Source organism: Malaclemys terrapin, chromosome 1, assembly GCF_027887155.1.
Source record: "Malaclemys terrapin pileata isolate rMalTer1 chromosome 1, rMalTer1.hap1, whole genome shotgun sequence".
Taxonomy (NCBI): domain Eukaryota; kingdom Metazoa; phylum Chordata; order Testudines; family Emydidae; genus Malaclemys; species Malaclemys terrapin.
Genome location: NC_071505.1, coordinates 65,669,521 through 65,683,083, shown reverse-complemented (window position 1 = coordinate 65,683,083; position 13,563 = coordinate 65,669,521). Strand labels below are relative to the sequence as shown.

General features: G+C 41.5%; 1 protein-coding gene across 1 annotated transcript in view; it reads right to left on the bottom strand.

Moving 5' to 3' along the window:
• Positions 1 to 282: 282 nt before the first annotated feature.
• MYRFL (myelin regulatory factor like) overlaps positions 283 to 13,563 on the bottom strand; it is a 55,915-nt gene continuing 42,634 nt past the window's right edge. Inside the window, exons 20-25 of the mRNA XM_054016191.1 lie at positions 9,908 to 10,000; positions 6,592 to 6,679; positions 6,250 to 6,324; positions 3,510 to 3,618; positions 642 to 716; positions 283 to 546 (exon numbers count right to left, since the gene is read on the bottom strand). Of these exons, the coding sequence (XP_053872166.1) occupies positions 460 to 546; positions 642 to 716; positions 3,510 to 3,618; positions 6,250 to 6,324; positions 6,592 to 6,679; positions 9,908 to 10,000 (527 nt within the window). The 3' untranslated portion in view covers positions 283 to 459. The remainder of the gene's footprint in view (positions 547 to 641; positions 717 to 3,509; positions 3,619 to 6,249; positions 6,325 to 6,591; positions 6,680 to 9,907; positions 10,001 to 13,563) is intronic.

The window sequence follows — 13,563 nt, the reverse complement described above, 5'->3', positions numbered from 1 at the left end:
GGTAGAAATCAGATATACTATAAAGAAGGAGACAGACAATAATGGAAGGTAGATGCTTGTAGGACAAAAACAAGTCTCAGCTGCAATTGATATTTTTATTATGTCAAAGTCTTCTGAACAGTCTGAAGTATATTAGAATGCCACTATTTTTCCCCTATCTACTGTATTTTATGGCGTTGCTAAGAGCAGTGGAACCCTTTAATATCTACACATCAAGTTCTCCATTGATTTTCAGAAATCATGTTCTTTTACAAGTAAAGACTCGACATGCAGAGCCGGGACTACCGTCAAATAATTTATTTTTGCCCACTCGTCTCTAAAAGTTAATGGTTAAACAAAAACTGGTAAACATTCAGCACATCTCATTACATTTGCAAACTTTTACTAAGACAATAGTCTTTTCAGTACCATGAGTATTATCTTTTTCCCCCCCCAATAAACAGAATGATCAGCAATATTTTAGTTACACTGTCGATAAAAGTAGAAGTAGTAATCAGTAAAAAATATCCCAGCATAATTTGGATCTGTTGAACAGTCTGCAAGATCCTGCAGGAGAAAAATAAAAGAGATTAATGTAGAAACTAATCACAGCTAAAATGTCATTTTTCTTTTGGTCTATTTCCTATTTGAAAAAGGCTTACCGGTGCAGCTACGCGGAAATGGTATGCGCTGTCATACCACCAAGTTACAGGGAGAATCCAAATATGCTGACATCCCTAGATAATGAATTATAAAGAGAGATGAATTTGATAACCTCATTTTACATTCAATTAGAGAGAAGGACAGGCTGTGAAAGCATTTCTCTGCCAAATGCAGTATGAGTCATTGTGATAACAAGACTGGATAGCTACAGTGAGAGAAGTCAGCATACTTAAAGACAAAAGGAAAGTGCTGACTTTAAATGTTCTGAATGGGTTTTGTTCCCATCAGCTCAGGAATTAACAGACATTTGGCTCCCAGCATTCTAGGCTGGCTGTGAGTAACGGAGCACCCTCTAGACTCCTTTAGGAAGCTAGAATTGTTCCAGATGTGCCAAAGTGCTCTGTAAAGTTTAAAGTGCAATAGTGGTAAACATTGTGATTCAGCTGATTAACAAGCCGCAGCAGGACTAATACCCTGGGTGTGCGCAGGCCTTGTATTCCAAGGCAGAATGCAGCGTCTTCACTCCAGAACTGTTGCAAGATGTAGGCACGCAAGATTTGGTTTTGTGTGTGATGTAACACTCCACCACATACAAATGCAAGTAATGTATTTTGGCTCTGACTCTTTTCCCTGAAATTGTATAGGGATAATTCAACCCCACTATTTCCAGGAAGAACAATGTTACAATAGTTTGACTTGGCACTCACATTTCATTCAAGTACCTCACAGACATCAAATATCAATAAAGTCCCTCTCGCCCTGATGCAATAGGTATTATGCACATTATAAATTTTAGGCAGAAACTGTTCAGAGACCAGCTGACTGCTGGGCTACTAACCACTGTGGAATAAATCTCGCGACGCTCAGGAAAATAAGCTTGAAAACAAATACTTTCAATAGCAGTATTTTTATTCTGTCTCATGCCAACCTTGAATGACTCACTGTTACAGCTGCTGGAAGCAGTTTCTTACCTTTGGGTCAAACTAGATAGCTTCAGTCCTTTGACAGGAATTTCAAGTTGACACATGAAGCCTGACTAGCTTTGCTGGCAGTCAGTCTCAAAGACATGCCTACGTGGGCTCTGGATTTGACTCAGAGCTTCAGTGGTTGCTGGAATTACAGCTGGAGGTCAGAGCTCCCAAGATCTTCATTCGCTTGTACCTGATGATTTTGCTGTAGTCACAGCAACCTACACCTTTTTCAATGACATTTGAAAGTCATCTTGGGCAGGAGGAGGAAGACAGGGCTCCAGCTAATCAGCACAGCAGCAAGTAAGCAATTTAATAACACTTAAGAATTCAGGGTGTGAGGAGCATGTAAGTTCCACAGGCTAAAATCAGGTGTGTACTGGGCCAAACACGACTCCCAAGTGTTCATGACATGTGGGTTTGCCCTAGAATTTTGTTTTCAAATTCTCTACCACCTTTATTCCCCATCCCCACCCTTTTTTTAAACTAGCAGACACACTGCCAGGCAGATATAATGAAGACTAAAAACCTATTCCTGTGAGGTATTGAGCTGCCTCAATTCTTATTGAAGTTAATGGGAGTTTAGGGCACTCATCTCTTTGTTGGAGGTGAGTGCCCAGCACCTGGCAGGATCAGACCTCCAACTGGCTGGGGTGGTGGGAAAAGCTCAGGTGTTTGACAACTTCTGTTCCCCCCAAGACATCCCAGAGAATACATGAAAATAATTCTCATCTACGCGCAGTAAGCTTCTCTCGATATTGCTTTATAGGTGAAATCCTGGCCCCACTGAACGAAATGGCAGTTTTACCTTTGTTTTCAATGGAGCCAGGATTTCACCTTAAAGTCATAATTCACTAGCAGTGGAAGCAGTAGCATGGACAGGGGCTTGGGAGTGCGGGACTTCATCACCATGTGGTCACAGTGGCAAACACTCCAGCGTCCTATCGTGTTACATCTTCCTCCATAGGTTTCTACCACCAGTGGAGCTGCACCAGCGGTGAGTTTCAGCTCTGAAGCTTGTGATGGTCCATGCTCCCCAAGTGGTAATGTAATGTGCATTTTATATTTGAGTGAGTCTACAGAGGCCAGAGGAGAAATGAAGACAGGAAAAAGCCACCCTCACAAAAGCCCAATGGAAGCCTTAAAGCATCATTCATTTAGTTTTTGCAATATGCAGCAGCAAACTGATTCGCACTAACAGGTTAAGTTCTACTCTCATTTACACCAGTGGAAATGCAGACCAACTCTATTAGATTTGGATGTTAATTTGGATTTCCACCATTAAACTGTGAGCAGAATTTGGCCTAACGTGTTTACCAAAATAATTTGAGGGTGTTAATCTTGTATCGGTTTTTCATTGATATTTTTCAAGCATCCAAAAGTGCAGAATAGACTGAGCCTAGAGATTTGTTGGCTAGCATTTGCTGCCCTTGCATTTGCTTGGAGCTCTTGAGTGTAGGCTCTTCTGTCCGCTGCCCCCAACACATCTCCGTGCTTTGATAACCCCGGGATGGCCCTCTGCTGGGGAAGGGAGTTAAGCACCCACAGCTTCACAGAATTACAACCCGAATGTCTCCAGCTCCTGTACGGGAGGGGGACGTTCAGCAGATACATGTGTTATGACTAACCTTTTCAAAGTTTTATCGTGTCATCTATAACATATACTGGCACTTCCTAAAGACATCCCAAGATGCATCACTGAGACCCACAGTCCCAGGTGATTTAGGTATCAAGGTTGTCTTAGAAAGATGCATGCAGGGATGTCTTTAAGAAGTGCCAAATGATTTGACAGAGGGCGAGACTAGTTACAAATTATTTCTTTGCTTAATACCTCTTAGGACCAAGTTCGTATTCCTGGGTTTGCCTTGATTTTAGCTTTGCAATTCAGAAAAGTGTTACCTGGGTGGTTTCCTGGAAAGCCTCCCTTCTGTTTCGGTTTCGTGGCTGATGGGAACACATATTTCCAAAAGTGACTTTGCATTGAAAGACGATTAATGGCTCCGTAGTGCTTCAAGAAAAAAAAAAAAAAAAGAACCCAAGGTTCTACTTTGCTGCTCTTAAAGGTAACCTCCCACCCCCGACATATAAACAATGAAACTGAAAGATGCACTGGAAAAAAAACTAAAAAACATTCTTAAGGGTCGTGTCTTCATTGCAGCTGGGGGTGTGAATGGCAGCTCGTGTAGACATGCCCACACTAGCTGTCCTTTAGCTAGAGCGCTACAAATAGGACATGCACAAGGACATGGCACAGCACAGGCTGCACAAGCCCATCTCACTCCCCTGAGTATACACTCACTTGTGCAGCCCACGCCATGGCAACCTCACTTCTATTATTAATGAACTAGCCAGAGTACAGCTAGTATGGGCATGTCTACACGAGCTGCCATTCATATCCCCAGCTGCAATGAAGACACGACCCTTAAAAATGTTTTGTAGTTTTTTTCCAGTGCATCTTTCAGTTTCATTGTTTATATTTCGGGGGCGGGAGGTTACCTTTAGAAGCAGCAAAGTAGAACTGCCATTCACACTCCCAGCTGCAATGTAGACATGCCCCTAGTGGCCAAAATAAAGGAAATTAGCACTTCTGAGGCTCAGAAACTCTAATCGTGGTCTGGACTCTTTCCTGGGGGAATTTGCATCTGAAGTTTTGGTTCAGCCGATCTAACTGCAAAGCCAAATCCATGTCTGCATACAAACTTCTCCAACACAAAAGGATGTTGCTACCAAAGGCTATAGTATATTCTGATCTCTCCAAAATAACGATAACTACATGCGTTAGTTTATCATTCCTCAGGGCCAGAAAACCTTTGGGCACCATAACAAGACAGGAAACATAACTTTACGGAAGACAAGCCCAAAACACACATTAGAACAGGAACCTTCACAAACAATCACAATCCCACTGTGCACAAACATGCACACAATTAAAAAGGGAACAAGCACATCCTGCACTTTGCCCTGATTGAGGTCAAAGGTCAACATTGGCCTAGGGAGAGAATTCCAGTCAGAAACCTTCAACAGAAAAGACCCTGCCCCCTTCCTCTTCCAATAGTATCTAAAGATGGTCATGCTGTTCCAATCCTGCCAGCCTGGGCGGCTGTGACAGGACTTGAGTGTCAGAAAAAAAAAACGAAGACTCAGAAGAAGCTGGATGGGGCAACAGGTGGCAGAAAAATGGAAGCAGCAAGGTGGCATGAAAATTTAGTTGTTTTTTTTTTCCTGGAAGGAGGAAAAGAGCTTACCTGCCAAGCATGGTTGTACAGCTTTAATTAGACATTTGTACAACCCAGCAATTGTAAAAGTGTATAATACACATGCCACAGACTGCCCTAGATAGGTTGCAATGGTGTATGTTGGCTTCACTTGATTTTATTTAGTGGAAATAAGATCATGGTATTTGGATATAACAGTAAACACAATTAAAAGTGGATTGTATGTGGATTTCTGGTTTGTTTTTTAAGTGAAAGTTCATTGAAATACGTTGATAGCAAAAGAACCCAAGGACACAGTTGTAGCATCTAAAATAAATTCAGTATCCTAATTTCTGAGCATGACACATTCATAGGCATGCATGAGGCCTTCAACATTTGTTTATAAAGGCACATGCTTAAACTAAAGGTTTCTTTCTACTGCTTCAGATCACGTGCAGCCATTTCAGAGTCCCGTTATGTTCACACTAATCTTAAAAGCAAGAATGTTAATATGTGAGGTCAGTAGATTGCCTTTAAAGCATGTTACATTAGCTTCATAAAACTCTGCCTTGGAATTCTGAGAGATCAGAGTAATGAAATGTCTTGAGGCAGAACTAAACATTCCCAATTCAACAACTATTTTGAGTGGTATCAGCCTCCACTGGAGGAGAAGAGGAGCAGAAGAACCAGTTACTTCTGAGGCCTGGTTCACACTAACCCCCCACTTTGAACTAAGATACGCAACTTCAGCTACGTGAATAATGTAGCTGAAGTCGAAGTACCTTAGTTCGAACTTACCGCGGGTCCAGACGTGGCAGACAGGCTCCCCCGTCGATGCCGCGTACTCCTCTCGCCGAGCAGGAGTACCGGCATCGACGGCGAGCACTTCCAGGATCGATCCCAGAAGATTGATTGCTTACTGCCGGACTCAGAGGTAAGTATAGACCTACCCTGAGACAACAGAATGGAACTAGACCAATGTTCAAGACGAGAAGCCTTTGCTGACTAAGAGCTTTGCCTTTGGTTAGCTCTGCCCCGTGGCATAGGTAAGGACAGGAACTATTTTCCAGTCTCTTAAATAAAATTTTCTATATTAAGAAAAATCAAAATAAACGAAGGCCCCCAATCCTTCAAATGCTTACACGCAGTGAGTAAAGTTACACCTGGGCGTAAGTATCTATAGGATTTGGGCCTAAGACTATCACATTTTAACATCTATCTCAGTGGGTGAAATGCATCCTTGTGCAGAGTGTTGGCACTAGCCTGATGCATTACATCCCACTGCAGAGCTATTTCAAAAACTTAAGTTATGCCTAGACATAGTCTTGGCTCTCTGCACAGGAATGAGTTTCATTTGGGGTCCAGAAAAATCAGGCAGAAGCAATTTCATTATAAAGCCCAGAGCACATTTTTTCTACAGACACACTTGCATTGGTTGTACTTACTTGATTTCCAATGAGAGTATTACATTGATGGGTGTGTATTTGTTAACAGGAATAACATAGCTGTAATTTCCAGACCTAAATGTTGGCAACAATAAAGGGACAACATTAACACCAAAGAGTTCATGACGTTTGTCTGCATGAGTATGAAAATTATATCTGGATTAAGAAAAAACATTTAATAGATTATGCTGTAAAAAGTCTCATTTAAACTATAATATTTGCAATTAACTTTGAATGGATATTTATCAAAACACATGAGAGGACAGGCAAGCACCAACGCCACCCCTTAATGGCATTGTTACCTCATCACACTAATAAAACGTAACAAAATATTTCACCCACCTGCATTGTAGACCTTTACTACAATAGCGACGGTCAATTTTTTGCTGCGTTTCCAAAATCTGCATGGAACTGATTGTTGTATCAATCCCTAAAAACATTAGGAACAATTTTTTTTTGATTACTTCAGGAGTTTGGGGTAAGACAGTAATAACATTGTAGTTAACGCCATAGTTCCCAGCCCCTTATCATCTATGGTAGAAGTTGCTGCAGGTCTAAAGTCACCAGCAATAGAAACCTTCAGCTGATGAGCTTTCTCCTCATTCCACAGTTAAAGGGGAGATCGAAACTGAAAGTCACATGTCAGAATCCCATGGGCAACATATTGGGCACCTCACAGTAAAACATTTTCCTAGAACAGAGCATCTAAGGTAGAGTTGCTGAGTGTATCTGCATATTTATTTTCCTTAACAGGAGCTGCTCATGCACAGATACACCTGAGAGACAGCAGCCCTTAATTTGAAAATCATTGCCTTTTCCTAGAGAAATGATTCAGAATGGAATGGAATTACTTTTCTACGAATCTCTGCAGATACTGTTTCATTCTGTAAAAGTATTTGAGTCTATATGTAACCTATTTGATATAACATGGGTACATATGCACTTACATACCAATTAAACTGTGGTTCTAGAAATAGATCAGCTAAAATCTAGAATTAGGACAAATCAGAACACTAGATCAACCCCCTCTCTACCTCTAGCTCCTGAGATTTTGGGAAATTCAAATCTCAGCTTTCTGATTCTTCCTTCTCTTTAGTATGTGTTGAACTCAAACACCAGGTCAAACCCACCTCTCCAGACTTTGTGGAAGTTTGAACTTGGTTCAGATCCTGTATCTGAATTTCATATTTTAAGGGTGACAGGACTAACGTAAACATTGGGAAGTGTTATGTGCTTCCAAGATCTCTTAAAACAATGGACAAGTCAAGTCCAAATTTTTAATTGAGTTGGGTTCCTAGAAAATACTTGGGAACAGGGAGCGTACAAATTACTCACTTTCAGAGCCATCCTTTTGAAGCTGCGCCTTGAAGAAAAACCTGTTGTCTGGCTGATTACCTATTAATGATCTCTTCAAAGGCCCCAACTGGATAAAGGAGGCACTCACCAACTCATAGGGGAGCTAAATCCTGAGTGAATGCTCTTATGAACTGGTGAGCACAAGAAAAAACCCTGGGTGGGGTTTGAATGACTAATCCTCGCCCAGAGCCCTTGATGGAATAGGGCAGGGGTTCTCCAACTGGGAGTCGGGACACCTCAGGGGGTCGCGAGATTATTATATGGGGGGTCATGAGCTGTCAGCCCCCATCCCAGACCCCGCTTTGCCTCCAGCATTTATAATGGTGTTAAATATGTATAAAAGTGTTTTTAATTTATAAGAGGGGTCACACTCAGAGGGTTGCTATGTGAAAGGGGTCACCAGTACAAAAGTTTGAGAACTACTGGAGTAGGGGGTGATCTCTGGTAAGCTTATTAGTATGTGTGTAGGTTCTTTTATTGTATTTAATATCTTTTCTCAGTAATGCTTTTACCATAAGAATAAAGCACTTGCTTAGAGAGCTGTGGGTAACTTATAACTGTGGCAATTACACTGTTTACTGTCTCTAAGGAGAAAAGGAAAGCAGGCTGGTTTAGGCAGCCTGACTATGTTGGGGAGGCTACAGTATAGGCAGGGAACTGAGCAGCCTCGAAATACCCTGATCAGGGAGACACACACAGGTCTCCACTCAAGAGAAGTGAAGTCTGAGGATCCTGGAGCCTACAGTGGATGCCCTTGCGGGGCCATGGAGGGGGAAACAGATGCAGTTGCTCTGAACTGTGACAGTAATGACTACCAGAAAGGATAAGGAAGGAAGCTGTTACCAGACTGGAAGGAAGGTCAGTGGTTAGGCCACTAGCCTTGGATGTGGGCTCAATTCCCTGCTCCACCATTGGGTTCCTGTATGACATTGGACTAGTCATTTAGCATCATCGTGCCTCAGCTCCCCACCTGTGAGATGGGGATAATAGTACTTCCCTACCTCACAGGGGTGTCATGACGATTAAGATCGTGAGGTGCTCAGATACTACAGCAATAGATGATATAAGTAACTTAGATAGATTGCCCATGTTTGTCCCTTAAAGAACTAGTACCTTCCCTTCATGACAACATCACTTTATGAGGATTTGTATTACAGCAGTGCTGGAGGCCCCAACCAAGATCAGGGCCTCATTGTGTTAGGCACTGTACATGCACATAGGAGACTGTCTGTACCCCAGAGAACTTGCTACTAAACAGCCAAGCCATGATGGGAGGATAACAGACTCAGAGAGCTGAGGGATTTGCCAACGTCACACAGCTAGTCCAGGGCAGACCTGGAAATAGAATCCAGGTCTCCTGACTAGAATGCCAGTGCCCTCTCCAGTGGATCACACTGACTCCTATTTAAACAAGCTGCTGCTAGAAACAAAACACCATCTAACTTAAACACAAGCGCTGACGCTCTTCGTGCCTCAGCAATGCCAGAGAGCACTCTCATATTATCTGCAATCATGAGCTGCAAGCACAATGATTCGTTCATCCAGAATGGATCTGATAGTGTTGTGCAACCTATAAAGAGGGAAGCCTTCAGTTAAATTAAGAGCCCACAGCCTTGTCTGCACCAGGAAGTTTTGCAAAAATCCCCACTATTTCTAACACAAGTTAGTCTCCACCAGTGTTTGAATCCCTAGAACAGACAGGCCATCAAACAGCAGACAACCCAGCTCACCTACACTTCAGCATGTGTTTAACTTTAAGCCCATGAGTGGTCCCTTTGCTGCTATTGAGCCTAGTCAGTGGCTTAAGCTCTTTGCTGGATTGGGCCCAGAGTGCTCAGCGTCATGCAGGATATAGCCTTTGTTGAGAGCGGTCATTTACCTTGGCTGGGGGGAGGGGAAAACAACTGTATATAACACATCTTCCATTAATTTGACTTGAAGTCAAGTCCTTTGGCTCAATATGTAGACTGAGAAAATAAGTGCAAGAGAAGTTCAGCTGAGATGAGTTCAACATATGTGCTCCTAACTTTATGCAGATCATCCCCAGGGCTAAGACAAAGAAGTCATTAGAGGGGGTTGCAGGCAGATCTGTAAAAGTCTAAAGAACACTTCTATGCAATTTAATTCGACAAGAAAATTATAGCGGACCATAGGTGTTTAACAGATTCCAGAACTCCAATTTCCTATAACCACCAGTTATAAAGGCAATTTCCCCAAACCAGGCCACCAGGAATTAAACAAAAGTAGACAAAAGTTTTATAAATTATGTATTTAAAGTATTTCTTTTAAATGGAGGACTTACAGTCAATTCCAAGATCAGGTTTTTCCATCAATCTCCTCTCGTGTAGCACTTTATTTTTGTTTCCTGTGAGAGGGGACATTATTATTGATTTCCCTGTACAAGCTATTCTAATGTTAAAAATGGACAGAAAAACATCAACACAAGACAGATAGCAAAATGTTCTATCTCAAATGACAGACCACCACCAAGGCACATGTACCACAAATGACGGACTCATTTAAAATGCAAACCAGCTTCATTCAGACCAAGGTGCATACAAAGGAAAGGGAACTGTGGACAACAGAATCAAATGAGCTTTTGAAATGCTATGGTATATAAGAAAAAAATTAAACAACCAAATAGAAAGGATTTTCCCCAGGAAGCATGGAATATATTTGGCTTTTGTACAAGGGAAAGAAATAGATATTAATTCACTTCCCAACATAGTACACCTGCATACATCTGACTGTAAAGATATCATTAGCAAGGATGCCCTCCTGGCTAGTATGGCGATGACTAAATGGATACCTGGCTACATAAAAATAGGCAAGAGGAATATCTAAGGCCTCTGAACATAAAGAATAGGACCACAAGGACTGACCTGAGATGTAGTATGTCAGGGACAGAAGAATGAGGGCAAGTCTACACTACAAAATTAAGTCGAGCTAACTTATGTCAATGTACAGCCACCACAGTAATTGCATCGGTTTTACATGTCCACACCACGCTCCTTGTGTCGGTGGTGCGCGTCCTCATCTGGAGCGCTAGCACTGATTTAACGGCCAATGTGGGCCATTGTGGGATGGTTTCTGAAAGGCAGCAACAGTCGATGGAAGCAACACGGTGTCTACACTGACCCTGCATCGACCTAACTACATCGACTTATGTGCTACATCTCTTGTGGAAGTGGAGTTATTAAATCGGTGTAGTGGGCAAGTTACATCAATGGGAGCTACATTTTAGTGTAGACACTTACAGAGTTAGGTCGATGTACACTGACCTAACTCTGTAGTGTGGATCAGGCCTTAGACTTCAGCCTAGAGAAACTGACAGAGAAATTTAGAAATGGGATCATCGTCTTTACTGATCATTGTTCTGTAAGTTCAAGAGTTTGACTCTATCAGCACCAGACTAAGGAATTCTAGGTATGTTTTGCGAACTGTTTATATCTCTATTTTCTAATAAGGACACTTTTGAAATGTACAAGGGTTATAGTATAATCACTACATTGTCCATCCTGAAGACAGGCAAAGAATCCCTCAGCCTCTGTGGAAAAGATTCAAAACCACTGCCACGCTTTTAGTCTAAGGCACAGACAATCTGTCCACTGAGGTGCAGATGACATGCTGGCTATGACAAACCCACAGCACAGGACAAGTCAAAAGGGCTAAGTTTAAGGACCCAAGATAACCAAAATGAAATGCAAGAAAAAAAAACAAATTTCTAGAGGTGTTTTGTTCTGAATAATTCACATGTGGCCAGTTTTGCCTCCCATCACAATTACCTTATTCCTCTTTGCTCATTCATTCTTTTAAATTTACAAACTCTCTGTAGTGTCTCCCACCCCAGCCCCCCTTCCTGTTCCTTCCTCTTTGATGTTCTTTGAAGTGGAAAAATCTAGATAAAAATTTTAGATAGTGCACTGCAAACCTCCCTGGCAGCATGTGTGCACATTAAGACTACTTCTGAAAGTGGTCCTCAGTCCTCTGCTGGAGCTGACAGACTGTTCACTGAAAAAGCAAACATTCTCCCTGTAGTCTTGCTACTTCTACTTTAGAGCGCTCTGCTGGAAAATTCCATACACAGGCTGAAACACTGGAGCGGTTCCACCCTGGATTCTTTAGATGGAAGATGATAGAAGCGTTAGGCTTTTCAGTTAACAAGCTGTGAATGATGCATAGAATTAGGACAAAGGTACATTTATTTAACTTCGATTTCACTATTTTGAGGGGGGTTGTACATGGGGTTGAGTTTCCATGTCTTCTAGTTTTCCTCTGATCCACCCAAGTTGTATACAGACCTGAGAAATGGCTCCATGGAGCTCAAAAACTTGCGTCTGTCACCAACAGAAGTTGGTCCAATAAAAAAAATATTACCTCATCCATCCAATCTGTTGGTGAGATCAAAATGAAATGCAGGAAAAAGAATTCTAGTTAAAGTCCTTTTTGTTTGGAGGCACAGAACATCATTCCAGAGGACCAGAAATGACCAAGAAGAAATGCAGTGGTATTCATTGAAATGTCCAAAGCATTCAACACATTTCTATGAAGAAAGACACTGAATATGATCATAACCTCAAGTCATGTTGATCTAATGAGTGCACATTGTTATGAATCCGTAAATGACAACCTTTGAAGGAAACTAAGAAGTACACGTGCAGTTAAAAATTGTAATGCACCTTTATCCCGCGTTGAACTCTATGAGGAGCAATGATTTTGGGGGGAAGCACATGGAGGAAATGGCAACATTTAGTTAAAAAATAAGGACAGTCCCTCCTCCCCAGGGACAGTTAGCATGAATAGATATGCCATAGTGGCTGCTAGGCTGGAAACAAAGAACTATAGCCCTATTTGAGGAAATAATATGTGGGAAAATGGACCATGTTCAACTAGAGTGAGGCAAACGCTATAAAATGTAATCTGTGAAAATCTGCTGACATTTTTTATGAATTGCTTTGGCCTGGCTTGGACATGCTTTGTTTCTGCTGTCCTTGAACATTCAAGCAATTAAGTCTCACTAGCACAACTGTTCATTTTAAGCAAATCTGAGATGTACATAGATGAGATCTGCACTGAAAGCACTTGTGCACCCAGGAGTGTATGCACTGCTGTTGGCACCCACAAAGTGTGGGTGTGCCTGGGGATCAGGGAAAGGCCCCACTGAAATGCACTCTGGGTTTTGCATTCAGTCCCACTTTATATGCAAACAGCTGTAACCTTCAGTGACTATTTTCTTAGGCTGGTGAACTGACTCCTTAAAATACACGTTTGTCCTGATTATTTCCCTGCGTTTCGTTTTCAGCTTTTTGGTCTGTTCAACACCTTGCCCTTCTCATTTGTTTTGGATACAACTACATTAAGCTGCTTGTTGATTTTCTCGGCAATTGGGTTGATTATTGACATTATTACCATCCGTTTGGGAGATCTATTCAGCTTCATTAAGCTTGCTGTAGATTTAAGATATTTCAGTAGCTTGTGTGCTGAGCAGATTTTCACTCTTGGGTCCACACTTCATGCTATTTAGAGCATGAGATTCCAACAGTAGGTACTGCTCTGTGCATCTTTATTTCCTGCTATAAGAATGTGCTCTCATCATCTAATATGAAAGATACCCAGATGGGGATGACAGCTTTTTCTTTTTCCTCGAGTTCTCTCATTTTTTAATTAGATTAGTGAATTTTTTATTAAGAAAATCTTGATCCTCATTCAAGCTTCAGAGTAATACAAATCATTCAGGGCTGTCCTTTTTAATGTATTGTGTTGAGCTATGACTTTGAAAGGGCTTAGTTCAGCTGGAATCATAAGAACCACTACTTACTTACTTACTAACAGCAATGATTTGAAAATAATAATGCTGTCAAATGATTAAAAAAATTAATCTCGATTAATCGCAAGATTGAAAAAGATGGCAATTAATCAGTTTTAATTGCACTGTTAAATAATAGAATACCATTTATT